Genomic DNA, 26,720 nt, shown 5'->3' on the forward strand with positions numbered 1-26,720 from the left:
CTAGATATAAGAATTGATTTATATCTGGTGTCCCCTCCTGTGATATTACTGGATACTCACTTACTCAGGTTTTGGAAACAGAAAAAATAACAATGTTTGGGGATGATATGTCAGATACTTTTTGCCCCGACCCACTTTGACATTTTATTACTGACTGAACAGACTTCGAGAACATTATGCAACAAGATGAAATTTTATTCTATTTTTGTAGGGGTGATAGAGGAGGTGCAAGAAGGTGACTTAAGGCTGCATCAGCAATATTCCAGTATGATTAAATTCCATTTGGCAGCTATGAGCAGTAATTTGTATTTGTGAATATCCTCCACAGTTAAAATTAATTGCGGCGCCCATACTGTAGGCACGAAAGGCCGCTGTAACTGTCGTGCCAAACAATACGTCTATTTGTCCTTTGTTATTCGCCTCGATTTGATTGGCGACATCTTCCCGGCATGCAACTTTAAAGTAACCCGCGGCTGATCGACACCCAAGTTATTTGCTGCAGACGAGCACGTGGGGAACTTTCACTCGTGAAACAGATCGACATTTGAATTGTCCAGAATGAACGGATATATTGTAGCAGTTTTGGCTTCTGTGCTGTTTGGAGGTATGTAGACCGTAGCGTTCTCAACAGGTAGTTTACCTGTAGTTTGTTCAGCCTTCACGCCGGGACCTTTACTTGTGGGGAACAACCCTTATAACTCTGAAACGTGCACGCGTATGCCCGAAAAACATTCTAGTCAAATAATGTTTGAGTTTTATATTATCGTTTCATAATTATATGGGTTACTATCACTAACCAGGCCATGGAGCGGTCGGCCGACTAGCAGCCCTACCTGGTAATCTGAAGCCATGGATGACCCTGTTGGCAGGTGCCTAGAAAAATAACTAAATATGTCGGCTGCAGTTAGTTCGTGACAGACTGTATAACATTCATGTGTTGCCCTAGAGGCTATATCATAACTAATTTATGAATGTTGTATAAAAGAGAACATTTTGCATTCTCTAATGTTTTCTTCCAAATATGATATTTTGTACGTGTAGTTTATAATTATCACATAAAAATTCACAGCATTCCATTACGCAAAGACAGACCGTCATGTCGTATATTGCAAAAGTTCACAATCTGTGTCGCATTCTTGATCAGTGTGTGCAAAGGACCGTGACCCCTGGAATGCAGGGGGTATACGTCATGGGCAGGACAAGAGCCGTCGTGGATTCCGCTCTAACTTGGCGCCTAAGGCCGACCTTGAGATGGAGACGTTCTCTGAATTCACTGCATGTCTATGAAACGGGTTATAGCTAAAACGGCACCTCCAACTATATTCCAACTTAGCCTATACTCAACTTATTGTGAAAACATAACATGCTTTGCAGTAACATAAATGAAATCACACCCACATCGTCTCTTACCAACACAAATAATTGTGAAATGTTAAAACAGGTTTACCTTAGAAATTAGCCCCCCTATTCCAATTTACTCGCCGACTCTAATTAGGAGGCGCAGCTAACTTATGGTGAAAACATTATACGCTTTGAAGTTTTAAAGGAGCACTAATCTCTGGCTGCTTTCACGGCTGTCTAGACACTGGCCGCTGGGGCTGGCTCATTAGCTGCCGTGAGTCGATTTGCTCGCCAACGCAACAGAGTGACAAGAGACTGGGCTACCGTCTGTTAAGACAACTCTTACGCATTTTTTAACACTTGTTGGTTACCCGTGATCTATGAAGATTTCGGCAAAGGGCGCATGTTGATTAATTTCTACAGCCTAAACAGACAAAAAGAACGGCGGAAGCTCATCGGATGTCGTCATTTGGAAATACCCCTGATGGTTATAGTTTATTAATAAAAAAGTATCCCTGCAGTGAAAACATTTTCGGATTTCGGATTGTGTGGATAATACGGTTACTGCCCCCTTGTCATCCACGTTTTCTGATTGGTCCTACACTTGTGTATTTGTCGTCATTCAATAGATGCTCAGTTAATGGATTTATTAGTGGCAGCACCACTCACATTACCCGATAAAGGTTCCCATATGACATTTCTTGTGCCTGGGGTAATTATTCAATCTAAATCCAGGGTTAAAGTGAGGTGAAATGTGTGTTATGTGATATGCACGTGGCAGCCCAGCAAGAGATGAATGATCAGTTGATTTACTTTTTTGTAAATTATCTATAGTGTTTTTTTTTGTAAATCAACTGAGCCATCAAAGGATCAACAGAAAATACGTTGATTGATTTATCACTGTTATCTTGCACAGTGGATATGTCAGAAAGTAAGTGTTTACATGTGTAGGTTTACTAAAGCAAAGGGAATACACTTAATCATGTCGTGAAGTGCCGATGTAAAAACAACAAACTTTGTTTAAAGGGTTAACGGATAATAGGTTGATTGATTGCTCATTGTCATCTAACGCAGTGGATTTTTGTAAGAACCGTGGACATTATGGAAATAGTTGTCACGTGGGCTTTCTCAGCTGACATTTGAGACTTGACACCAATGTGAAACACCTGAAACAATCTAAGTGATCAGTTGAGAAACGAACACAGTTTATAAAATCCCGAAACGATATATATATTTTAAAATATTTGATTGATACAGACACGTGACATCGAAAAAGTTTCTTTGTACAGCTGCAGATGTGTGGGATATTGTTCCTTTATGTGGATATTAACGGATACATTCCCCGAACAAGGAAGCTGCCTAAAATTATACATATTAATTTGATAGGTTGTAATTATGATATTTGCATTTTGTTTTTCTTCATTTGCTGCAGCATTGAACAGATTTGTTCTTGTTCATCTACGTCTCGGTTGGGAAGTTCTTCGATGCGCGAAAGACGTATTTTCCTTTGTAAGCATGCATATATTACAGTCAATTTGTAAAATGTGATTTACTCAGGCAATTTATGAAATGTCTAAATATTTCAGTCGTTTTACAAATTGACTGAACAATGTGTCCATTTATTTAAGAGAATGACTAAAAATGATTAAGACGACCAAAAGGGCTTATAAACAGCACAGTAGATTAGTAATGCTAGGATTAGAAGCCAAACAATATACACGTGTACTTTTAATCCTAACATTTTCAGTCACTTGGTGATGATATTAAACATAAAAAGTATTGGAATTTGTTATCATAATACTGATGGACATATTTTTCAGTCAGTTTGTAAAATAACTGAATATTTAGTCGTTTAATAAATTTCCTAAGTGAGAATTTTGTACATTTTGACTGTTAAAATATAAACACTATAAAATAAGCAATGCTCAGGTGAAATATTTACTTTGTGTTGCAAGTCATAATAGTGTACACGAAAATCGCACAATTACCAAGCAAGTGACTTATCAAAACTTCGTCACCATTACCGATGCTACCCACAAAGATACCTACATTTCCTTATTATTTCCCAAAGCTATTTCATTTTGTCGATCAATGTGAGCATCCGCCCTTATACTATCAATAAAGGTGACAAATGCGCTTACGAATGGCGCAGCACAAGTCGCAAACTAGTCTAGATTTCTTGGATATCATCCGGATACTCACGGGAAAAAATAATAACAAAGGCAACAACCAGTCCCGGGGAATTGCTTTAGATCAGATCCCCTTTAAGTACCTTAAATTTACTCAATTAAACTCGATGTCAAGCTCAAACTGTATTTAGATACATCAAATACACCAGATAAACCATATATAGTACTACACAAATCGCTCTTATCGTTATTTAAAATACAGGTGCCGTTTTGGCCCGACACATTGTAGCCGTTTTGCTGCGGTGCCGTTTTAGCCTTTGAAGCCTTTGTTTGATTCAGCCTGACCCAGGCAATGACTGCACAAGGCCCGCCTCCACTTAACGAACAAACACGTCGTTACACCAAATGTATTTACAATTGAAAAATGCTAGAGCGGGTGGTTATAATTTTTTCTTAGCATTGTCCATTAATGCTCTTGCAATGTATACGTCACGAGAATAATGTCAATTGTTACTTTTAGCGAAGGAAAACATTATTTAAGCTGTTTGGAGACTAGAAAGTGGTCGTCGCATCGGTGAAATGTAAACAATGACACACCCCATTTTCAACAATGATATTTTCGTTAATATTTCGTGTCAGCTCACTGTTGTCACGAAATCGTACACATAATACATGGAATTAAACGACCACGTTAATGAAATACCGTTAGCATCTTTATTTTAGCAAATCTGATGACGCAAATGTCGCCAATTATGACCCGTTTTCTCCCATTGTAAAAAGGTGTGTTTGGAGGGGTTATTGAACGCCCAGTATAATAACTAGAAAAACAAACAAACACTTTTGATCCGTAATAATGGTATTTAATGATAGTGTCTGTCATTGGTTCTGACATTTGGCCTTTGGATTTTATTCACATGAAAAGCCATTTATTTGGCATTTGTTTTCTTATTACACAATGAAATTAATCATAAATAGATCTAATAATTTTGGAAACATTGGATTAATTTCAGTCAAGTGTTTCTGAACTTTGTGTGAGCTTGTAAAAATGTTGCGTCTGAATGGGATTATAATGAGGATTATGCTCATAATTTTGAATTAATTTGGTACAGTGGCATACACATGCATGTGTATTCTATTTGATGCAATATAGCCATTGGGGAATCCGTGTACAGAACAACGCAATGAAGTGTGCATACCATTATTATTGAAAAATAGTTATGATAATAATCATTATGTTAGACGAAATATCTGTGTACGATATTATCTACAGATTAACTACTCGAATAAAAGAAATTAAGTTACATTATTGCTCAAGCATAGGAAAAGAAAACCAATATGATCATGATGGTAATACATAACATTAAAAGTGCACAGAAAATGTAATACTTGAGGATGAAAGCTGGAGTACTTTCCAATATTTTTGTGTGAAGTGTTGAATTAAGGGTGGTGATTACCGGGTAGCAATGGAACCTGTCTTGACTATGTGTACCATAGTTTTTGGGGCTTAAAGCCAGGATCCAAGCATACACTGACATCATTCAGCGCATGATATACATGTAGATCTGACAAAAGTAATACATCACATACATGTAATATGTCATCAGCCCCGCTCTCATGTAGCTGGAAAATTTCTGAGTGTACCTTACACAACAAATAAACAAACAAACATTTATTCAGCCAGTGGATAAAAATGATGCATTTGAATCTGTTTGCTTCACTCTAACTCTTTAACAGTACTTCTTCCATGCCTGGTTCAACACCGAATCTTTGAATTCAGGAGAATTTGTACTGAACTTGTTGACCAATTTTACATTGTAATTATCCCCCGCCCCAACGAAGTTGGCGGGGGATATAGAAATGGGTTCCGTCCGTATGTGCGTGCGTGCGTGTGTGCATCCCGAAATCGTTTCCGGAAACCGTTAAATATTTCTCTACGAAACTTTGCATGTCTATCAGACTGATGCTGAACTGGTGCCTTTTGCTATTTGGGAATTTTATAAATTTTTATTTTTTACGTTTCCATTGCAACAAGTTGGACTTAGGTTCTATAAGGGGCTGTTCGTTTCCGGAGCGTAACTAAAAAACCGTTAAATAAATTCTTACAAAGCATTGCATGTTTACCAGACACATACTGAACTTGTGCCTTTTGCTATTTAAGAGTTTTATAAATTTTTATTTTTTTACGTTTCCATGGCAACAAGTTGGACTTAGTTTCTATTGGGTAGTGTTTGTTTCTGGAGCATAACTCAAAACCCATTCAATACTTTCTAACAAAACTATGCATGTTTACCAGACACATACTGAACTGCCTTTTGCTATTTAGGAATTTAAGAAATTTTTATTTTTTACGTTTCCATTGCAACAAGTTGGACTTGTTAGTGCTGCAATTAGGCCATTTACAAAAAGGCCAAGTGAACATAGTTCACAGGAGCTAATGCATTGCACACAACCGGACATGTCATATTGGCCGGGGATATGAGTATTTCATGCTTGTTTACATACTAACAAGTTCCAAATCTGATTATGTTAATTTTTGTTTTTGCTTTTATTCAGGACATCATGTCCATCAGCTTTGCATGTGTTTAGATTGTTCACAGGGATGTGAAATCTCCGTTTTTAAAAACTGTAGTCCTCGGAAAAAATCATCTTCCGCGTAAAAATTAAATAATTTTTTTGAAAAAAACTCCGAAAAATATGATCGAAAACCGGACAACCATCGCGGATTGTCCTGTTTTCGATCAGAGCTTTCACCAGCATAGGTATTCGGACATCATACGTTTTCTATCACGAATACTTGCACTATAACGTGGGGTGTGGCGTCACACAGAAATTGTAAATACTCAGAGTCAGTTGATGGCTTGTTTTTAAGATAAAGTTGTGTTTTAGCCTGTAAGTGAATGAGATGTTTTACAGTTGTTCATGTGATTAGCGAGAAAACTATGAATGTTTCTTCAGCGTCCAAAACCCCATAACATGGGGAAATATGTTGTATTAATGTCTTATGTTTGCAATGGAGTTTTGTTTTTTTCATCAAAAGGTAAGTAAGTACAAGGTAAGTTTTTTTTCAATATGCTTCAACATGGGGAAAGGGTCAGACATTGCACGCTTGTGACAGTTGTCCTTGTGTCTGGGGGATGGGGGTTGAAGTTTATGGCAGTATTGCTCCCAGACCTGGCGGGTAGCCAGGGGTGCGAAAGCTATGTCCGATTTTTTAAAACTACTGATTTAACTTCGAAATTTTACTGCATCTGCCATCTTGTTTATTTGACTTATTGACTTTTGCCATTGACTTATTACATTTCTTGGTGTGAATGTTGTCCAAACTGCACGAAATTGCTTTAAATGCAATCAAATGTTTTAAAAATTTCTGAGGGGGGGGGGGGGGGGGGATGCCCCCAGACCCCCCTAGACTTTTCCTCTTTTTTTCGGGAAAACCTGCTCACATCCCTGGTTCAGTTTGCTGTAAAAAAACTAGATGGAATTTTCTCAGATATCTGATTGTTGAAAACCCTTTGGAGTTAGTGTAGATTGGTCAGTAGAATCATCTTAAATTACAAATATGTTAAATTTGCTTGAAAGTTATGGTTATTTGCTTATATAATGTTTATGACAATGGACAGATGGGAACATTATTAAATTTTAACTGCTTTGCTCTTTACCAAATATGTCTTTGATAAACTACAGCCCTTGAAAGTCCCTTCACACATAGATTCCTCTGGGTTTTCTTGTCAAAATCAGTGGCCACTTTCAGCACAAACTGTTTGGGTGTCTGGATCTCAAACAAGGCAATGATATATAGTAGAATTTCATGGTATAGTGATTATCCATATTAACTGGAAACCTGCCTATAAATTTATAATAAAGTTTTCTACAACCTCACGTGGAAGGGTCTTCAGTTGATTAATTGCCACACCGTGACTACTGTTAAATTTTTATTTTTGTCATCCCGTGAAAAAGAGAAAACATATGAATGTGTAACCCACTGTACAAAATTAATCAACATATTCCTTATTATGCCGACCCGTGAAGATTCCGGGATAGAATAGATCTTCAGCAACCCATGCTTGTCGTAAAAGGCGACTAACGGGATCGGGTGGTCAGGCTCGCTGACTTGGTTGATGCATGTCATCGATCCCAATTGCGTGGATCGATGCTCATGATATTAATCACTGGATTGTCTGGTCCAGACTCGATTCTTTACAGACCGCCGTCATATAGCTGGAATATTGCTGAGTGCGGCGACAAACCAACCAACCAACCTTATTATGCCATTCAGATCCGACATTTTTACAAGCACAAACTTTGTAAAAAAACACGACATTGGAATTAATCAATTATTTCTCCAAAATTATTAGATCTATTTATGATTTATTTCATTGTGTAATAAGAAAACAAATAAATGGCTTTTCATGTGAATAAAATCCAAAGGCCAAATGTCAGAACCAATGACAGACCCTATCATTAAATACCATTATTACGGATCAAAAGTGTTTTTGTTTTTTTCTAGTTATTATACTGGGCGTTCAACAACCCCTCCAAACACCTTTTTACAATGGGAGAAAACGGGTCATAATTGGCGACATTTGCTTCATCAGATTTGCTAAATATAAAGATGCTAACGGTATTCCATTAACGTGGTCTTTTAATTCCATGTATTATGTGTACGATTTCGTGACAACAGTGAGCTGACACGAAATATTAACGAAAATATCACTGTCGAAAATGGTGTGTGTCATTATTTTCATTTCACCGATGTGACGACCACTTTCGAGTCTTGAAACACATTAAATAATGTTTTCCTTCACTAAAAGTAACAATTGACGTTATTCTCGTGACGTATACATTGCAAGAGCATTCATGAAAATGCTAAGAAAAATTATAACCACCCGTTCTAGCGTTTTTCTATAGTTTTTCTACATGTCGTGTCCGCCATGTTTGTTCGTCAAGTGGCGGCGGCCACTGTGCAGTCATTGTCTGGGTCAGTGAAGTGCCAGCGCAGCATACCCAGGGTACCAGACGGGACGATGGCAGCATCCATCTTGTAACGATTTGCACTGAGGTGACCTGGAGTTTCAGCACACACAAATCACGATGTGATGTAAATACGACATTAATTCGATTCTAGGCTTAGGTAGTTATAACCGGTTTGATTTAAGCCGTTCCTAACAATCCTTCTCTGCTACGTCGAATAGATAGTTATAGTCATTATGTAAGAGCTGATGAAACTCTTTGGAGCTGAACGCTCGCATATGAAAGGATGAATTTCCTCCCACGTAAATGTTTGTTTGTTGTTTAACGCCACACTCAGCAATATTCCAGCTTTATGACGGCGGTCAGTGATTGATATCAAGAGCATCGATCCACACAATTAGGCTCTATGACATGCACCAACCATCCCACGTAAATGCATCCTGCCTGAGATTTTATGGAAACTACGCACACGCACACGCACTAACGAAAGTACTTCGCATATAAAGAGTTTTTTTCCTCACTTTTTTTCTATATATACTGAACAACAAATTCCTGTGACATTGAATCAGATTTAATGCAAAGTTAGGTTTTTAACCAAATCTGAAACAATTTCGGTTTGCAACAGATAAAAGACTCCTGTAAGTGTTCAAATGGTTTAATTTGCCAAACTGACTTCAGAAAATTCGTGATTTCATAAAAAAACAACCATGAACATGCCAAAATGTCAATTTTCAAGTCAATGGCGTGTGTCCACCTCTGGTTGCGATACATGCAACACATCTTCGTCTCATGGAATGGACGAGGCGTCGCACAAAGTCCTGTGGGACATCTGTCCATATCTGCTGGAGCATGTTTCGAAGTTCCTGGAGTGTCTGTGGAACAAGTGGTTGACGCTGAAGGCGCCGATCCATCTCATCCCACATGTGCTCGATTGGTGAGAGATCAGGGGACCGAGCCGGCCAGGGGGTGACATTCACGTTGTTTTGTTGAAGAGAATCCTGAACAAGTCGAGCAATATGAGGCCGGGCGTTGCCATGTTGAAAGGTCATGCGCGGGTCATGACGACGCAAAAACGGTAGAATAATAGGGCCGATGATCTCGTCGCAGTAGCGCTGTCCATTGAGATTTCCCTCTACCACTATCAAACGGGTCCTCTGTCTTGCTGTAATCCCACCCCATACGCAGCCGCCCCCGAACCGATCTTCTTCCATGACACAATGATTGACGTAACGTTCACCTCGACGTCGGTACACTCGAATCCGTCCATCGCTGTGGCTGAAGTGAAAACGAGACTCGTCTTCACCACTGTAGACGTGCTTGACGGTGGTTTCCTGTCAAGATGGGACATCTGGCGGATCTTCTGGCGACAATCCCTGCACATCTGAGGCGACGACGTACGGTTTGTGAAGATATTCGTCGAAGGCCAGGGATGCTTCTTGCAGTCACTGTCGATTTCGTAGGTGTTATTCGAATCCAGTTGTCTTCTCGATTATTGGTTACGCGTGGCCTGCCACTCCGAGGAAGGCCTCTGACTGCATTCGTCTGTTGCCAACATTGCCATAAACACCAAATGGTGTTTCTGTGGACGTTAACTTGTCTTGCATCATCACGTTGACTCGATCCTGCTTCAAGCATATCAATGGCTCGCAGACGCCTATTTTCGGACAGGCGTGGCATTTCGTAATGTTGAATAATTGGGTGATTTTTTTGTGTGTGTGTGTGGTTGTCAGCACGATGCTAAACAATGCATATGGAATCCCGTTAACACACATGTTTTTATACCCATTCTTGGGTAGTGAAATACATGGGGCTTGCATAAAAGTCAACTTTTGCATGGGATGGCATGCTTTTCTGTAGCAGTTGCGTTTTTGTGACTTGATTCCATGCATGTACTACACTATTGAAAACCAAACTTTACTTGTTTGAAAAACACACTAAATTATTGGTGTCACAGATAGCCAGGCTCGCTGACTTTGTTGATGCATGTCATCGTATCCCAATACCGTAGGTCGATGCTCATGGTATCAGTCACTGGATTATCTGGTGCAGATGGGATTGTTTACAGACCCCCTTCGAAATAGCTGGAAGATTGCTGAGTGCGGCGTTAGACAACAAATAAATAAACAAACAAAGCTGTATAAGTGCAATATTCTTCAACGCGACGTTTCACCTCGCCTACTTTATTTTGAAGGTAGGTTAATGCAGTAACTGTGTTTAGTGCAGGGGCCCCTTGTGGGTTGTATGCTGTATTAACTGTGTTTAGTGCAGGGGCGCCTTGTGGGATGTATACTGTAGTAACTGTGTTTAGTGCAGGGACGCCTTGTAGATTGTATACTGTAGTAACTGTGTTTAGTGCAGGGGCGCCTTGTGGGTTGTATACTGTAGTAACTGTTTAGTGCAGGGACGCCTTGTAGGTTGTATGCTGTAGTAACTGTGTTGAGTGCAGGGGCGCCTTGTGGGTTGTATACTGTAGTAACTGTGTTTAGTGCAGGGGCGCCTTGTGGGTTGTATACTGTAGTTACTGTGTTTGGTGCAGGGACTCCTTGTGGGTTGTATGCTGTAGTAACTGTGTTTAGTGCAGGGACGCCTTGTGGGTTGTATACTGTAGTAACTGTGTTTAGTGCAGGGACTCCTTGTGGGTTGTATACTGTAGTAACTGTGTTTAGTGCAGGGACGCCTTGTGGGTTGTATACTGTAGTAACTGTGTTAAGTGCAGGGGCGCCTTGTGGGTTGTATACTGTAGTAACTGTGTTTAGTGCAGGGACGCCTTGTGGGTTGTATACTGTAGTAACTGTGTTTAGTGCAGGGGCGCCTTGTGGGTTGTATACTGTAGTAACTGTGTTTAGTGCAGGGACGCCTTGTGGGTTGTATACTGTAGTAACTGTGTTTAGTGCAGGGACGCCTTGTGGGTTGTATACTGTAGTAAATGTGTTTAGTGCAGGGGCGCCATGTAGGTTGTATGCTGTAGTAACTGTGTTTAGTGCAGGGGCGCCTTGTGGGTTGTATACTGTAGTAACTGTGTTTAGTGCAGGGGCGCCTTGTGGGTTGTATGCTGTAGTAACTGTGTTTAGTGCAGGGGCGCCTTGTGGGTTTTATACTGTTGTAACTATGTTTAGTGCAGGGGCGCCTTGTGGGTTGTATACTGTAGTAACTGTGTTTAGTGCAGGGACGCCTTGTGGGTTGTATACTGTAGTAACTGTGTTTAGTGCAGGGACGCCTTGTGGGTTGTATACTGTAGTAACTGTGTTTAGTGCAGGGGCGCCTTGTAGGTTAATGCAGTAACTGTGTTTAGTGCAGGGGCGCCTTGTGGGTTGTATACTGTAGTAACTGTGTTTAGTGCAGGGACGCCTTGTAGGTTGTATGCTTTAGTAACTGTGTTTAGTGCAGGGACGCCTTGTAAGGTTGTATGCTGTAGTAACTGTGTTTAGTGCAGGGACGCCTTGTGGGTTGTATGCTGTAGTAACTGTGTTTAGTGCAGGGACGCCTTGTGGGTTGTATACTGTAGTAACTGTGTTTAGTGCAGGGGCGCCTTGTGGGTTGTATGCTGTAGTAACTGTGTTTAGTGCAGGGACGCCTTGTGGGTTGTATGCTGTAGTAACTGTGTTTAGTGCAGGGACGCCTTGTAGGTTGTATGCTGTAGTAACTGTGTTTAGTGCAGGGGCGCCTTGAGGGTTGTATACTGTAGTAACTGTGTTTAGTGCAGGGACGCCTTGTGGGTTGTATACTGTAGTAACTGTGTTTAGTGCAGGGACGCCTTGTGGGTTGTATACTGTAGTAACTGTGTTTAGTGCAGGGACGCCTTGTGGGTTGTATACTGTAGTAACTGTGTTTAGTGCAGGGACGCCTTGTGGGTTGTATACTGTAGTAACTGTGTTTAGTGCAGGGGCTCCTTGTGGGTTGTATACTGTAGCAACTGTGTTTAGTGCAGGGGCGCCTTGTAGGTTAATGCAGTAACTGTGTTTAGTGCAGTGGCGCCTTGTAAGTTAATGCAGTAACTGTGTTTAGTGCAGTGGCGCCTTGTGGGTTGTATACTCTAGTAACTGTGTTTAGTGCAGGGACGCCTTGTAGGTTGTATGCTGTAGTAACTGTGTTTAGTGCAGGGGCGCCTTGTAGGTTGTATGCTGTAGTAACTGGGTTGAGTGCAGGGACGCCTTGTGGGTTGTATACTGTAGTAACTGTGTTTAGTGCAGGGGCGCCTTGTGGGTTGTATACTGTAGTAACTGTGTTTAGTGCAGGGACGCCTTGTGGGTTGTATACTGTAGTAACTGTGTTTAGTGCAGGGGCGCCTTGTGGGTTGTATATTGTAGTAACTGTGTTTAGTGCAGGGACGCCTTGTGGGTTGTATACTGCAGTAATTGTGTTTAGTGCAGGGACGCCTTGTGGGTTGTATACTGTAGTAACTGTGTTTAGTGCAGGGGCGCCTTGTGGGTTGTATACTGTAGTAACTGTGTTGAGTGCAGGGACGCCTTGTGGGTTGTATACTGTAGTAACTGTGTTTAGTGCAGGGACGCCTTGTGGGTTGTATACTGTAGTAACTGTGTTTAGTGCAGGGGCGCCTTGTGGGTTGTATACTGTAGTAACTGTGTTTAGTGCAGGGGCGCCTTGTGGGTTGTATGCTGTAGTAACTGTGTTTAGTGCAGGGGCGCCTTGCGGGTTGTATACTGTAGTAACTGTGTTTAGTGCAGGGGCGCCTTGTGGGTTGTATACTGTAGTAACTGTGTTTAGTGCAGGGGCGCCTTGTGGGTTGTATACTGTAGTGACTGTGTTTAGTGCAGGGACGCCTTGTGGGTTGTATGCTGTAGTAACTGTGTTTAGTGCAGGGGCGCCTTGCGGGTTGTATACTGTAGTAACTGTGTTTAGTGCAGGGGCGCCTTGTGGGTTGTATACTGTAGTAACTGTGTTTAGTGCAGGGGCGCCTTGCGGGTTGTATACTGTAGTAACTGTGTTTAGTGCAGGGGCGCCTTGTTGGTTGTATACTGTAGTAACTGTGTTTAGTGCAGGGGCGCCTTGTGGGTTGTATACTGTAGTAACTGTGTTTAGTGCAGGGACGCCTTGTGGGTTGTACACTGTAGTAACTGTGTTTAGTGCAGGGACGCCTTGTGGGTTGTATACTGTAGTAACTGTGTTTAGTGCAGGGACGCCTTGTGGGTTGTATACTGTAGTAACTGTGTTTAGTGCAGGGGCGCCTTGTGGGTTGTATGCTGAAGTAACTGTGTTTAGTGCAGGGACGCCTTGTGGGTTGTAAACTGTAGTAACTGTGTTTAGTGCAGGGGCGCCTTGTGGGTTTTATACTGTAGTAACTGTGTTTAGTGCAGGGACGCCTTGTGGGTTGTATACTGTAGTAACTGTGTTTAGTGCAGGGGCGCCTTTCGGGTTGTATACTGTAGTAACTGTTTAGTGCAGGGGCGCCTTGTGGGTTGTATGCTGAAGTAACTGTGTTTAGTGCAGGGATGCCTTGTGGGTTGTAAACTGTAGTAACTGTGTTTAGTGCAGGGGCGCCTTGTGGGTTTTATACTGTAGTAACTGTGTTTAGTGCAGGGACGCCTTGTGGGTTGTATACTGTAGTAACTGTGTTTAGTGCAGGGGCGCCTTGTGGGTTGTATACTGTAGTAACTGTGTTTAGTGCAGGGGCTCCTTGTGGGTTGTATACTGTAGTAACTGTGTTTAGTGCAGGGGCGCCTTGTAGGTTAATGCAGTAACTGTGTTTAGTGCAGGGGCGCCTTGTGGGTTGTATACTGTAGTAACTGTGTTTAGTGCAGGGACGCCTTGTAGGTTGTATGCTGTAGAAACTGTGTTTAGTGCAGGGACGCCTTGTGGGTTGTATACTGTAGTAACTGTGTTTAGTGCAGGGGCTCCTTGTGGGTTGTATGCTGTAGTAACTGTGTTTAGTGCAGGGACGCCTTGTGGGTTGTATGCTGTAGTAACTGTGTTTAGTGCAGGGACGCCTTGTGGGTTGTATGCTGTAGTAACTGTGTTTAATGCAGGGACGCCTTGTGGGTTGTATGCTGTAGTAACTGTGTTTAGTGCAGGGACGCCTTGTGGGTTGTATACTGTAGTAACTGTGTTTAGTGCAGGGACGCCTTGTGGGTTGTATACTGTAGTAACTGTGTTTAGTGCAGGGGCTCCTTGTGGGTTGTATACTGTAGCAACTGTGTTTAGTGCAGGGGCGCCTTGTAGGTTAATGCAGTAACTGTGTTTAGTGCAGGGGCGCTTTGTGGGTTGTATACTGTAGTAACTGTGTTTAGTGCAGGGACGCCTTGTGGGTTGTATGCTGTAGTAACTGTGTTTAGTGCAGGGACGCCTTGTGGGTTGTATGCTGTAGTAACTGTGTTTAGTGCAGGGACGCCTTGTGGGTTGTATACTGTAGTAACTGTGTTTAGTGCAGGGACGCCTTGTGGGTTGTATACTGTAGTAACTGTGTTTAGTGCAGGGACGCCTTGTGGGTTGTATACTGTAGTAACTGTGTTTAGTGCAGGGGCTCCTTGTGGGTTGTATACTGTAGCAACTGTGTTTAGTGCAGGGGCGCCTTGTAGGTTAATGCAGTAACTGTGTTTAGTGCAGGGGCGCTTTGTGGGTTGTATACTGTAGTAACTGTGTTTAGTGCAGGGACGCCTTGTGGGTTGTATGCTGTAGTAACTGTGTTTAGTGCAGGGACGCCTTGTGGGTTGTATGCTGTAGTAACTGTGTTTAGTGCAGGGACGCCTTGTGGGTTGTATACTGTAGTAACTGTGTTTAGTGCAGGGACGCCTTGTGGGTTGTATACTGTAGTAACTGTGTTTAGTGCAGGGACGCCTTGTGGGTTGTATACTGTAGTAACTGTGTTTAGTGCAGGGACGCCTTGTGGGTTGTATACTGTAGTAACTGTGTTTAGTGCAGGGGCTCCTTGTGGGTTGTATACTGTAGCAACTGTGTTTAGTGCAGGGACGCCTTGTGGGTTGTATACTGTAGTAACTGTGTTTAGTGCAGGGACGCCTTGTGGGTTGTATACTGTAGTAACTGTGTTTAGTGCAGGGACGCCTTGTGGGTTGTATGCTGTAGTAACTGTGTTTAGTGCAGGGACGCCTTGTGGGTTGTATGCTGTAGTAACTGTGTTTAGTGCAGGGACGCCTTGTGGGTTGTATACTGTAGTAACTGTGTTTAGTGCAGGGGCGCCTTGTGGGTTGTATACTGTAGTAACTGTGTTTAGTGCAGGGACGCCTTGTGGGTTGTATACTGTAGTAACTGTGTTTAGTGCAGGGACGCCTTGTGGGTTGTATACTGTAGTAACTGTGTTTAGTGCAGGGGCGCCTTGTGGGTTGTATACTGTAGTAACTGTGTTTAGTGCAGGGGCGCCTTGTGGGTTGTATACTGTAGTAACTGTGTTTAGTGCAGGGGCGCCTTGTGGGTTGTATGCTGTAGTAACTGTGTTTAGTGCAGGGGCGCCTTGCGGGTTGTATACTGTAGTAACTGTGTTTAGTGCAGGGGCGCCTTGTGGGTTGTATACTGTAGTAACTGTGTTTAGTGCAGGGGCGCCTTGTGGGTTGTATACTGTAGTGACTGTGTTTAGTGCAGGGACGCCTTGTGGGTTGTATACTGTAGTAACTGTGTTTAGTGCAGGGGCGCCTTGCGGGTTGTATACTGTAGTAACTGTGTTTAGTGCAGGGGCGCCTTGTGGGTTGTATACTGTAGTAACTGTGTTTAGTGCAGGGGCGCCTTGCGGGTTGTATACTGTAGTAACTGTGTTTAGTGCAGGGGCGCCTTGTTGGTTGTATACTGTAGTAACTGTGTTTAGTGCAGGGGCGCCTTGTGGGTTGTATACTGTAGTAACTGTGTTTAGTGCAGGGACGCCTTGTGGGTTGTACACTGTAGTAACTGTGTTTAGTGCAGGGACGCCTTGTGGGTTGTATACTGTAGTAACTGTGTTTAGTGCAGGGACGCCTTGTGGGTTGTATACTGTAGTAACTGTGTTTAGTGCAGGGGCGCCTTGTGGGTTGTATGCTGAAGTAACTGTGTTTAGTGCAGGGACGCCTTGTGGGTTGTAAACTGTAGTAACTGTGTTTAGTGCAGGGGCGCCTTGTGGGTTTTATACTGTAGTAACTGTGTTTAGTGCAGGGACGCCTTGTGGGTTGTATACTGTAGTAACTGTGTTTAGTGCAGGGGCGCCTTTCGGGTTGTATACTGTAGTAACTGTTTAGTGCAGGGGCGCCTTGTGGGTTGTATGCTGAAGTAACTGTGTTTAGTGCAGGGATGCCTTGTGGGTTGTAAACTGTAGTAACTGTGTTTAGTGCAGGGGCGCCTTGTGGGTTTTATACTGTAGTAACTGTGTTTAGTGCAGGGACGCCTTGTGGGTTGTATACTGTAGTAACTGTGTTTAGTGCAGGGGCGCCTTGTGGGTTGTATACTGTAGTAACTGTGTTTAGTGCAGGGGCTCCTTGTGGGTTGTATACTGTAGTAACTGTGTTTAGTGCAGGGGCGCCTTGTAGGTTAATGCAGTAACTGTGTTTAGTGCAGGGGCGCCTTGTGGGTTGTATACTGTAGTAACTGTGTTTAGTGCAGGGACGCCTTGTAGGTTGTATGCTGTAGAAACTGTGTTTAGTGCAGGGACGCCTTGTGGGTTGTATACTGTAGTAACTGTGTTTAGTGCAGGGGCTCCTTGTGGGTTGTATGCTGTAGTAACTGTGTTTAGTGCAGGGACGCCTTGTGGGTTGTATGCTGTAGTAACTGTGTTTAGTGCAGGGACGCCTTGTGGGTTGTATGCTGTAGTAACTGTGTTTAGTGCAGGGACGCCTTGTGGGTTGTATGCTGTAGTAACTGTGTTTAGTGCAGGGACGCCTTGTGGGTTGTATACTGTAGTAACTGTGTTTAGTGCAGGGACGCCTTGTGGGTTGTATACTGTAGTAACTGTGTTTAGTGCAGGGGCTCCTTGTGGGTTGTATACTGTAGCAACTGTGTTTAGTGCAGGGGCGCCTTGTAGGTTAATGCAGTAACTGTGTTTAGTGCAGGGGCGCTTTGTGGGTTGTATACTGTAGTAACTGTGTTTAGTGCAGGGACGCCTTGTGGGTTGTATGCTGTAGTAACTGTGTTTAGTGCAGGGACGCCTTGTGGGTTGTATGCTGTAGTAACTGTGTTTAGTGCAGGGACGCCTTGTGGGTTGTATACTGTAGTAACTGTGTTTAGTGCAGGGACGCCTTGTGGGTTGTATACTGTAGTAACTGTGTTTAGTGCAGGGACGCCTTGTGGGTTGTATACTGTAGTAACTGTGTTTAGTGCAGGGGCTCCTTGTGGGTTGTATACTGTAGCAACTGTGTTTAGTGCAGGGGCGCCTTGTAGGTTAATGCAGTAACTGTGTTTAGTGCAGGGGCGCTTTGTGGGTTGTATACTGTAGTAACTGTGTTTAGTGCAGGGACGCCTTGTGGGTTGTATGCTGTAGTAACTGTGTTTAGTGCAGGGACGCCTTGTGGGTTGTATGCTGTAGTAACTGTGTTTAGTGCAGGGACGCCTTGTGGGTTGTATACTGTAGTAACTGTGTTTAGTGCAGGGACGCCTTGTGGGTTGTATACTGTAGTAACTGTGTTTAGTGCAGGGACGCCTTGTGGGTTGTATACTGTAGTAACTGTGTTTAGTGCAGGGACGCCTTGTGGGTTGTATACTGTAGTAACTGTGTTTAGTGCAGGGGCTCCTTGTGGGTTGTATACTGTAGCAACTGTGTTTAGTGCAGGGACGCCTTGTGGGTTGTATACTGTAGTAACTGTGTTTAGTGCAGGGACGCCTTGTGGGTTGTATACTGTAGTAACTGTGTTTAGTGCAGGGACGCCTTGTGGGTTGTATGCTGTAGTAACTGTGTTTAGTGCAGGGACGCCTTGTGGGTTGTATGCTGTAGTAACTGTGTTTAGTGCAGGGACGCCTTGTGGGTTGTATACTGTAGTAACTGTGTTTAGTGCAGGGGCGCCTTGTGGGTTGTATACTGTAGTAACTGTGTTTAGTGCAGGGACGCCTTGTGGGTTGTATACTGTAGTAACTGTGTTTAGTGCAGGGACGCCTTGTGGGTTGTATACTGTAGTAACTGTGTTTAGTGCAGGGGCGCCTTGTGGGTTGTATACTGTAGTAACTGTGTTTAGTGCAGGGGCGCCTTGTGGGTTGTATACTGTAGTAACTGTGTTTAGTGCAGGGGCGCCTTGTGGGTTGTATACTGTAGTAACCGTGATTAGTGCAGGGACGCCTTGTGGGTTGTGTATTTTTCCGCGAGAGCTGTATGAAATACCGATGTCTAGACAATGTGGAACCTGTTGGGCGTAGATCCACAAGTGAGGCATTATTGCGTTAGTATGTACGACTCCTAAATAAGCTCAGTGAACCTGTACAGAAGGCCTTACGTAGTCGGCGTTACACAGTGTGTTGTGTTACACCGACCTCATTCGATACCATGTTGTCCCGCTACATCACTTGGTGTCCGGCTGTTTATATGCGAGGGCATCCTCTGTCACATAGGGAAGCATGTACCAACACGTGAGTGAGAGAAACAAACAGGAGAGTGGGGAACACAAACACTTGTAGACGCTTGTCTTTTCCCACAACTGTCAGATCCGTCCCCGTCTCAGACTGAAATACATCTCGACCTGAGAAGTGATTTGTATGCGGCAGCTGTCGATACCCGTGTCCCCTTCGATGGCCGTAACATCTACACTGTGACGTTGATTTACTATAGTGGTAGCCCTAAGGGGAGTTCATCTCACAACTCTATACTTTATAGGGGGCAGTCGGGTAGCCTAGTGGTTAAAGCGTTCGCTCGTCACGCCGAAGACCCGGGTTCGATTCCCGACAATGGTACAATGTGTGAAGCCTATTTCTGGTGTCCCCCGCCGTGATATTGCTGGAATATTGCTAAAAAGCGACGTAAAACCACACTCACTCACTCACTCACTCACTATACTTTATAGATTCTGCCTGAAATAATGAGGCCATGAAATCAGATCACATGGCGAACTGCCCGTTTCTGCTTCGACTCCTTTCTATACCGCAGACTTGAGAAAGAGCAAAAGGAATTAGGGCTCACGACCAATAAAACCTACCAAATTACAGTCCAGTTTATGCAAAAAATATGTTTATATTTAGAGCTCTCATGCATTGCAGTCTGATTGTCTAAGTTTCACTTACTCGTGTAGGCGTCCGTGACTGCCACGACAACCACAGCTATGGTCATCCTCGTGGCTTCAAGTCGGAGGCCCTCTTTGCAGAGTCCATACTTGTAGGGGTCATTTAACACTTCATCTCTATATGGTTGTTCGTTTCGTGTCTAACACCGTGCTCACACAATTTCAACTATATGACGGATAGTTATAAATAATAGTCTAGACAAACCAGTGATTGATATTGTGAGCAACGTCTCACGCCATTTGGGTACTATGACGCACAATCAACCAAGTCACCGAGCCTGACAAACCGATCTATAAAGTCTTCGAATTCGAACCTCAGGCAGTGGGATGTTTGTGAAAAGGTCGTCATTTAGCGTTACCAGGCTTGCCTCTTTGATATTGAATACAATTTTTCAAATATTCGTTACTTTGGCATTGTTAAGAATCTGAGAGTTTGAATACCCACGTCGGGTGCGCTGTAATGTATTTGTTTCCTTGTTGTTTAACGCCGCCCTCAGCAATATTCCAGCTACATTACGGCGAGTCTGGACCAGACAATCCGATGAATGACATCATGCACATCGATCTACGCAACCAATCAGCGAGCCTGACCACCCGATCCTGTTAGTCGTACGTTGTAATGAGTGAGTGAGTGAGTTGTTTTTAACACCGCTTTTAACAGTATTCCAGTTATATCGCGGCGTGTAAGCTTAATGTGGGAGGAAAGCCCGAAGTGATACATGAATATTTCATGTGTAGTTACGGAGTAGCGAGTGATGGAATCTTCAAATAGCTGCTCTGTTGTAGAGTAAAGACGTAAAACATTCCGAGGATACAACCATCATGCGGAATTGATATTTTCCTGACGTATTTAATGTTTGCCATATGGTATTGGACGTGTAGTCTCGGGATTGTGGTGAAGGGTCCCCGTAGTAGTCTTGTGATTGTCGTGAAGGGTCCGTTTGCTTGCAGATCAATATATTTTAACTGATGTTGCTATGATGTTCATTGTCTCTCGCAGAAACCTTGTCCAGAGTTGCTGTACGATCGCCTAATCCATATAGTCGACAAACATAGGTTGCTTGGGCATTGTGACCCAGAAACTCTTCTGGGGCTGAAGCAATGACGTTTTTATGGACAGTATTTACAAAGCAAGCTATCAAACACTGTTCATGTTTGACTAACCGTTATAGCGTCTTCAGTTTTGCTTCTCTGTTGTGTAGTGAAGTCAGATATTCCCATGACACATCTACACAATGGGATTGATTTCTTCTGACGTATTTAATGATTATTATAAAACATTAGCCCATGTTGTATTCTCCTTATTGTCGTGAAGGATCCATTTTCCTTACAGGTCAACGATTTATTGTCTAATTTGCCTACGTTCATCGTCATGTCTCCCGCTTAAATCTTGTCCAGACTATTGCCCACCTTAATCCCCATTTAGTGGAATAACATTGCATTGACAATCGTTTTGACCTTCTGCTATCACGATGGTTCCAATTTTACCACAACACTGAAGAATGCATAGAGCCAAATAGGGTTAAAAACACCTTACTCCATTCGATACCTGAAAATTAACATGCCTTTTAACGCAAAAAACTTGCGTATGAAAACATCAATTTATCGACAGGCTACGCATCGATGCATATAACAATGGCTGCCGATAACCCAGAAGAATTGTGTTGGATATGAGAAAAGCGCTTATCAAACATGATGAAATCTATTTCAGAACACACAATGAAGCAAAACATATACTGACCATTGTGCCAGGGCCACAAAATGTATCTATCTGCAGCTAAAAACGGCGGTATTCAGCGGGATACTTCATGGTGGTTCCGTTGGCAGTGAGGTGGTGCAAACAGGCTCATTTCCGCCAGTAGATCATCACGTTTGTGGTGAACATTATAACAGGTCGGGGTGTGCTCACACAGATATCACTTCCACTACGATGTTTGGTTTATCACCAGAAAACCCGTTGGAGTGAGTTCACCGAACTGAAAGTTGTGTACAACCTACACCTCTCAAGACTGCCATCTCACATAAAAGTACACACGTCATGCCGTGACATGGGAAATACTGCTCAAAGCGGGGTTACTCGTTAATCACACAAAACCATCGCTGGTCACCATGTGGTCATGTGGTCGACCTGTGAAGATCAGGGTTAGAAGAGGTATTCAGACAAAAAACCAATGCTTGCCATAACAGTTGACCATGCTTGTCTGACATTCGTCACCACTCTCTCTCTCTCTCTCCCCCCCCCCCCCTTTCTGTAACCTACAAGAAGACTCGTGCCCCTATCGATGAATGTTATGTGCGAAAAAACGACAAAACAATCAAAATGCGCATATGACTTTGAGGGTACGGTCAAAAGAATCCCTCGGGAATAACTTTTGATTTTACATATGTCTTGCATTTAAAAATATACCCAAGACAGAGTAAAGTGTCTTCAATCACACTGTATAATACTGTAAGTCCCGATTTGTTTTCAATAGCATCTGGAATATATATAATATATGGGTGAAATAATCGTGAATCATTACACAACAAGTTGACAATTTTTTTATCTATGCCCGTTTGCGCTTAGATGGAACCCAGTCGCAAAAATGGCCACGAGAGGTTCACGAATCACTATTCGGCTTGTCCCGGATTAACACGAGTTGGTCACGAATGGCTCGCTGACTTGGTTGATCGTATCCCAATTGCGTAGATCGATGCTTATTATGTAAATCACTGGAGTGTCTGGTCTAGACTCGATTATTTACAAACCGTCGTCATATAGCTGGAATATTGCTGAGAGCGGCGTTAAACAAGAAACAAACAAACATCATGTGGTCACCATGTGGTCACCATGTGGTCACAGTCCTGAATGTCCCCTTAACCCTTGTTGGTGCTTTGTTTATAGGATCTTCTGTCTCCGCCATCTGTGATTCCACTTCCAGCGGTAAGATTCAGCAGTGCCTCTTCAAGTCCGAGCTCTTCAACCCAAGTTTAACCCCTAAGGATGAGGCCTCCATCCAAACGTTCTGCCGGTAGGTCGGTTTACCCTGTCCCCCACACGACCTCTCGTAGATTCCTGTCTTCTGAAGTAAAACGTGAAACATGTATGGACTTCAATATCTTGCATAACTATAAGCATACCTTCTTTCAGAGACAACATGAACAACATCGTGGACTGCATGGAAGGACACATGCAGGACTGTGTCGACAATCAGAAAGAGATGAAGCTGATGAATCTGTTGGTCAGCATCCCCGACACCAGGGCAGGCCTATTGTACATGTGCAATAACATCTCTGGTGAGTTACCTCCCCTACATGTACAATAGCATCTCTGATGAGTTACCTCCCCTACATGTACAATAGCATCTCTGGCGAGTTACCTCCCCTACATGTGCGATAACATCTCTTGTGAATTACCTCCCCTACGGGTGCAATAACATCTCTGATGAATTACCTCTCTGGCCTGTGCAATAATATCTGTCATTAACCTAAGGTATATGGTATATTAAGCCTTGGCTACCCGTGAAGACCAGTGTTAATATTGGTCTACACCAACCCATGTTTGTAGCAGGCGATATACGGGATCGGATGGTCAGGCTCGCTGACTTGGTTGATACATGTCATCGTATTGCGTAGATGGATGCTCATGATGTCAATCACTGGATTGTCTGGTCCAGACTCGATTATGTACAGACCGCCGCCACATAGCTGGGATATTGCTGAGTGCGGTGATCAACAAACAAAGAAACAAAAAAAAATTGGCCTTACATAGTGTGATAGTGAAGCAGAACTTAATGATCAGCATGCCCTTTGTGTGGGGTATATAGCATTCAAAAACGTCCACTCTTTGCATTGAGGAGATTCTAAAGGTTGCAATATTTAGGTGAGTTACAACATCGTATCCGTTGCGTTATATCAGAGCCTCATTTTCACCATTCTTGATCTAGTTCTGGTGGAGAAGGCAGCTTGTTTCTCTGCCTTTGGGGAGTCCAGTTTCTTTGACTGCCTACAGAACGCTGTCGCTGCCATCACCAACGCTGGAGAACCAACTGACATCAAGTCTGGACTGGACATGGTCTGCAAGTAAGTCTAGCTGCACTCTAGTTTTATTTGCATATGTTGTCCTATTGAGCGCACGACAGAGTAATGATAAGATATATGGATGAACAACTTCCTTATTACAATTAGGAGCCACATTTCGGTGTAGGTTCTAACACCGTTATCAAGCAAGTGAAGTACAGAGTATGGTTGATTTGTAAATATACATGTAGGGGGCAGTGTTTATACAGTAGATTAGATATCAGATAAAGAAGTTGTTCATCAATATATCTTATCCTTACTTAGTACTTAGTTCTAAATGCCTCTCAAAAAGGACTCCGGAGCTCTGATATATACAGTTATGAATATAGTATTGCTACTTCTACTGCTATGATTTGTTTGTTTCTTGTTTAACGCTGCACTTAGCAATATTTCAGCTATTTGACGGCAGCCTGTAAATAATCTAGTCTGGACCAGACAATTTAGTGATCGATATTGTGAGCATCGGTCCAAGCGATCGGGTACGATGGCAGGCAATGAAGCAAGTGACAGGGCCTGACTACCCGATCCATTTGATCGCCGCTTACGACCAGCTCGAGGTCCTATTCTAACACAGAATCTCGACGGGGCACTACCACAATGAGATCGTTACAACCATGTTGTAATCAGTGGTTTATTGTGTGCCTGAACCGTCAGTTATATGGGGCCTGGTTCCATGGTATCCCTGGGATAGGTTGGCGAACTTGGGTCACCATTCAACAGCAATACCTACTCCCATTTAAGTGTCCTTAGTTTCGATACTGACATAATGATATTCAGAATGAAGTTATGTACACGTTATGCTTTGCAATTAGGCTTTAAAAGTATAAGAATTGGTTCTCGGGCAATGACGTTTGAAAATATAGTGCGGGCGGTTTTTCGTTTTGTTTTTTTGCTTGTTCAAACTAGTATGTAACAAATAAACATTTGTGTGCCATCAACATTGTAAAGGGAAGTAACTGTGTGGTATATTGGAACGCATTGTTTTTAAGTATTGGGGATTTTTTTATTTTTTTAAATGGAAATAAAAACGAATCATGCGGCGGACTTTAGGATGATGCGGGCGGTGGCTGAGAACCAAGACTATTATTCTTTTAGCCTCACTAACAGCAACAGTGTGAGGGTTTTAACTACTTGGTAGCTTGGTATGCCTGGAACACGGTTCGATTCTCTCCAAGGATACAATGTGCCAAGCCCATTCTTGATGTCAGCCCCCATTGTATTGGTTTTGAGCAGGACAAAACCAGATTCACCGACTCAACCATACATCCCAGATGTGGCTGTGGTCACATGCACTGTCGTATTTCATTTGGTTTAACACTGATGCTTGTGATAGTCCACGCCTCTGGTAAAACGCACGTAATCTGACACGAATATAGCGACACGGGATCAACAAGATTGTTTCTTGTTTAACGCCGCACGCAGCGGTATTCCAGCTATATGATGGCGGTCTGGAAATAATCGAGTCTGGACAATCCCGTGATTGAGATGAGCATCGATCCACGCAATTGAGATACGATGACATGCATCAATCAAGTCAGGAGCCTGACCCCCCGATCCCGTTAGTCGCCTCTTACGACAAACATAGACGCCTTTTAGTGCCCATTCTACCCGGATCTTCACGGGTCGAGATTAACAAGTAAACAAATATCGTTTGTTGTCCCCTCAGGTTCTTCGACTCCTTCACCGGCTGCTTCACCGACCCCTTCCAGGACGACTGTAGCCCCGTGGGCGTCATCTACGGCCGTGTGTTTGAAGGGGTCAAATATCCCTACTGTAAGCTTGACACGGTAAGGAGACAGGCTGCCATCACCGAGTATGAGACCAGCGTCATTGGCGGCACCTCCATCGTCCGTTACAGCATCGTCTCCATCATCGCTGTCATTTCCGCAGCCAAGTTGCTTTAGATCGATTAGACATCTACAGATGGCGCCCTAATGTTAACCATACTACTCAGCATTTGCTAAAGACACCTTTTGTTTTGTTTATTTGCTTGTTTAACGCCGATCTCAGCAATATTCCAGCTATATGACGGCGGTCTGTAAATTATCGCGTCTTGACCAGACAATCCAGTAATTAACATCATGAACATCGATCCACGCAATTGGGATTGATGACAGGCATCAACCAAGTCAGCGAGCCTGACCACCCGACCCCGTTAGTTGCCTTTTACCACAAGCATAGTCGCCTTTTATAGCAAACATGGGTTGCTGAAGACCATGGATCTTCACAGGTCAAAGACACCTTTTACTAAAGGTCACTGTTTGTCCTTAGCAAATGTTGAGTAGTATATATATTCAGTGGCAGTTTCGACATAGAGTATTGTTCACATTGTTTTGCAGATATTTCATTGAGGGTTTTTATTCTAGGTAAGCAACAACAATTTGTTCCCCCTAAATCAACCGGATGCCAAGCAAAGAATACTAAATTTATTCAAATGGAAATTATGATTTTCATTTAGGTAATGGTCACAATGCTAACGTTTGCGTCACAAGCAGAATGATATTGATGTCATGTTTTTTATTGTGTACATGTATTTGGATGTTTATTGTTATGGACAAGTGGTACATGTTGGATGCGTGAACTGGTTATAACTTGGATATATTGTGAACTAGACTTATTTTCAATTGTTCGCGTTTCATACAAAAAGACATTTTACAGAGGTTTAGTTCCGCGCCAATGAACCCCATAATCTGTGATATACTTGTATGAGCGATTCGCTGTGCAGAGTTGCGTCCCTTGGGCACGCCAGAAACCTATGATTGTGGGTTCGAATCCCGGTTCGCCCCGATTATGTTTCTAGGTTTGTCAGCACCATACCCGTGCTCGTGGGTTTCACAGAAGTGATAAACGTCTGAGACCTGCATCACCACGGGCTTTCCTCCCACATCAAGCTGACACGCCGCGATATAACTGGAATACTGTTAAAAGCGGCGTTAAACCCAACTCACTCACTCAATTATACTTGTATGTCATATACTTATACAATGTCTTATACTTAAGTCGTGACAAGAGCTCACCGCATACGCCGGTTTTGTGAAACCTCACTTCGCAATACCCTGACTTTATTGCATGGCGCTCGCCGACCATT

General features: G+C 43.0%; 1 protein-coding gene across 1 annotated transcript; it reads left to right on the forward strand.

Moving 5' to 3' along the window:
- Positions 1-431: 431 nt before the first annotated feature.
- Positions 432-26,467, forward strand: LOC124147081. Its single transcript, XM_046517694.2, has 5 exons — positions 432-604; positions 22,458-22,584; positions 22,704-22,849; positions 23,500-23,635; positions 25,299-26,467. The coding sequence occupies exons 1-5, from the start codon at positions 559-561 to the stop codon at positions 25,534-25,536; spliced, it is 693 nt and encodes a 230-aa protein (XP_046373650.1). The 5' UTR covers positions 432-558; the 3' UTR covers positions 25,537-26,467.
- Positions 26,468-26,720: the final 253 nt, after the last annotated feature.

This window comes from Haliotis rufescens, unplaced genomic scaffold (assembly GCF_023055435.1).
Source record: "Haliotis rufescens isolate VD_foot unplaced genomic scaffold, xgHalRufe1.0.p SCAF_1, whole genome shotgun sequence".
NCBI classification, from domain to species: Eukaryota; Metazoa; Mollusca; class Gastropoda; order Lepetellida; family Haliotidae; genus Haliotis; species Haliotis rufescens.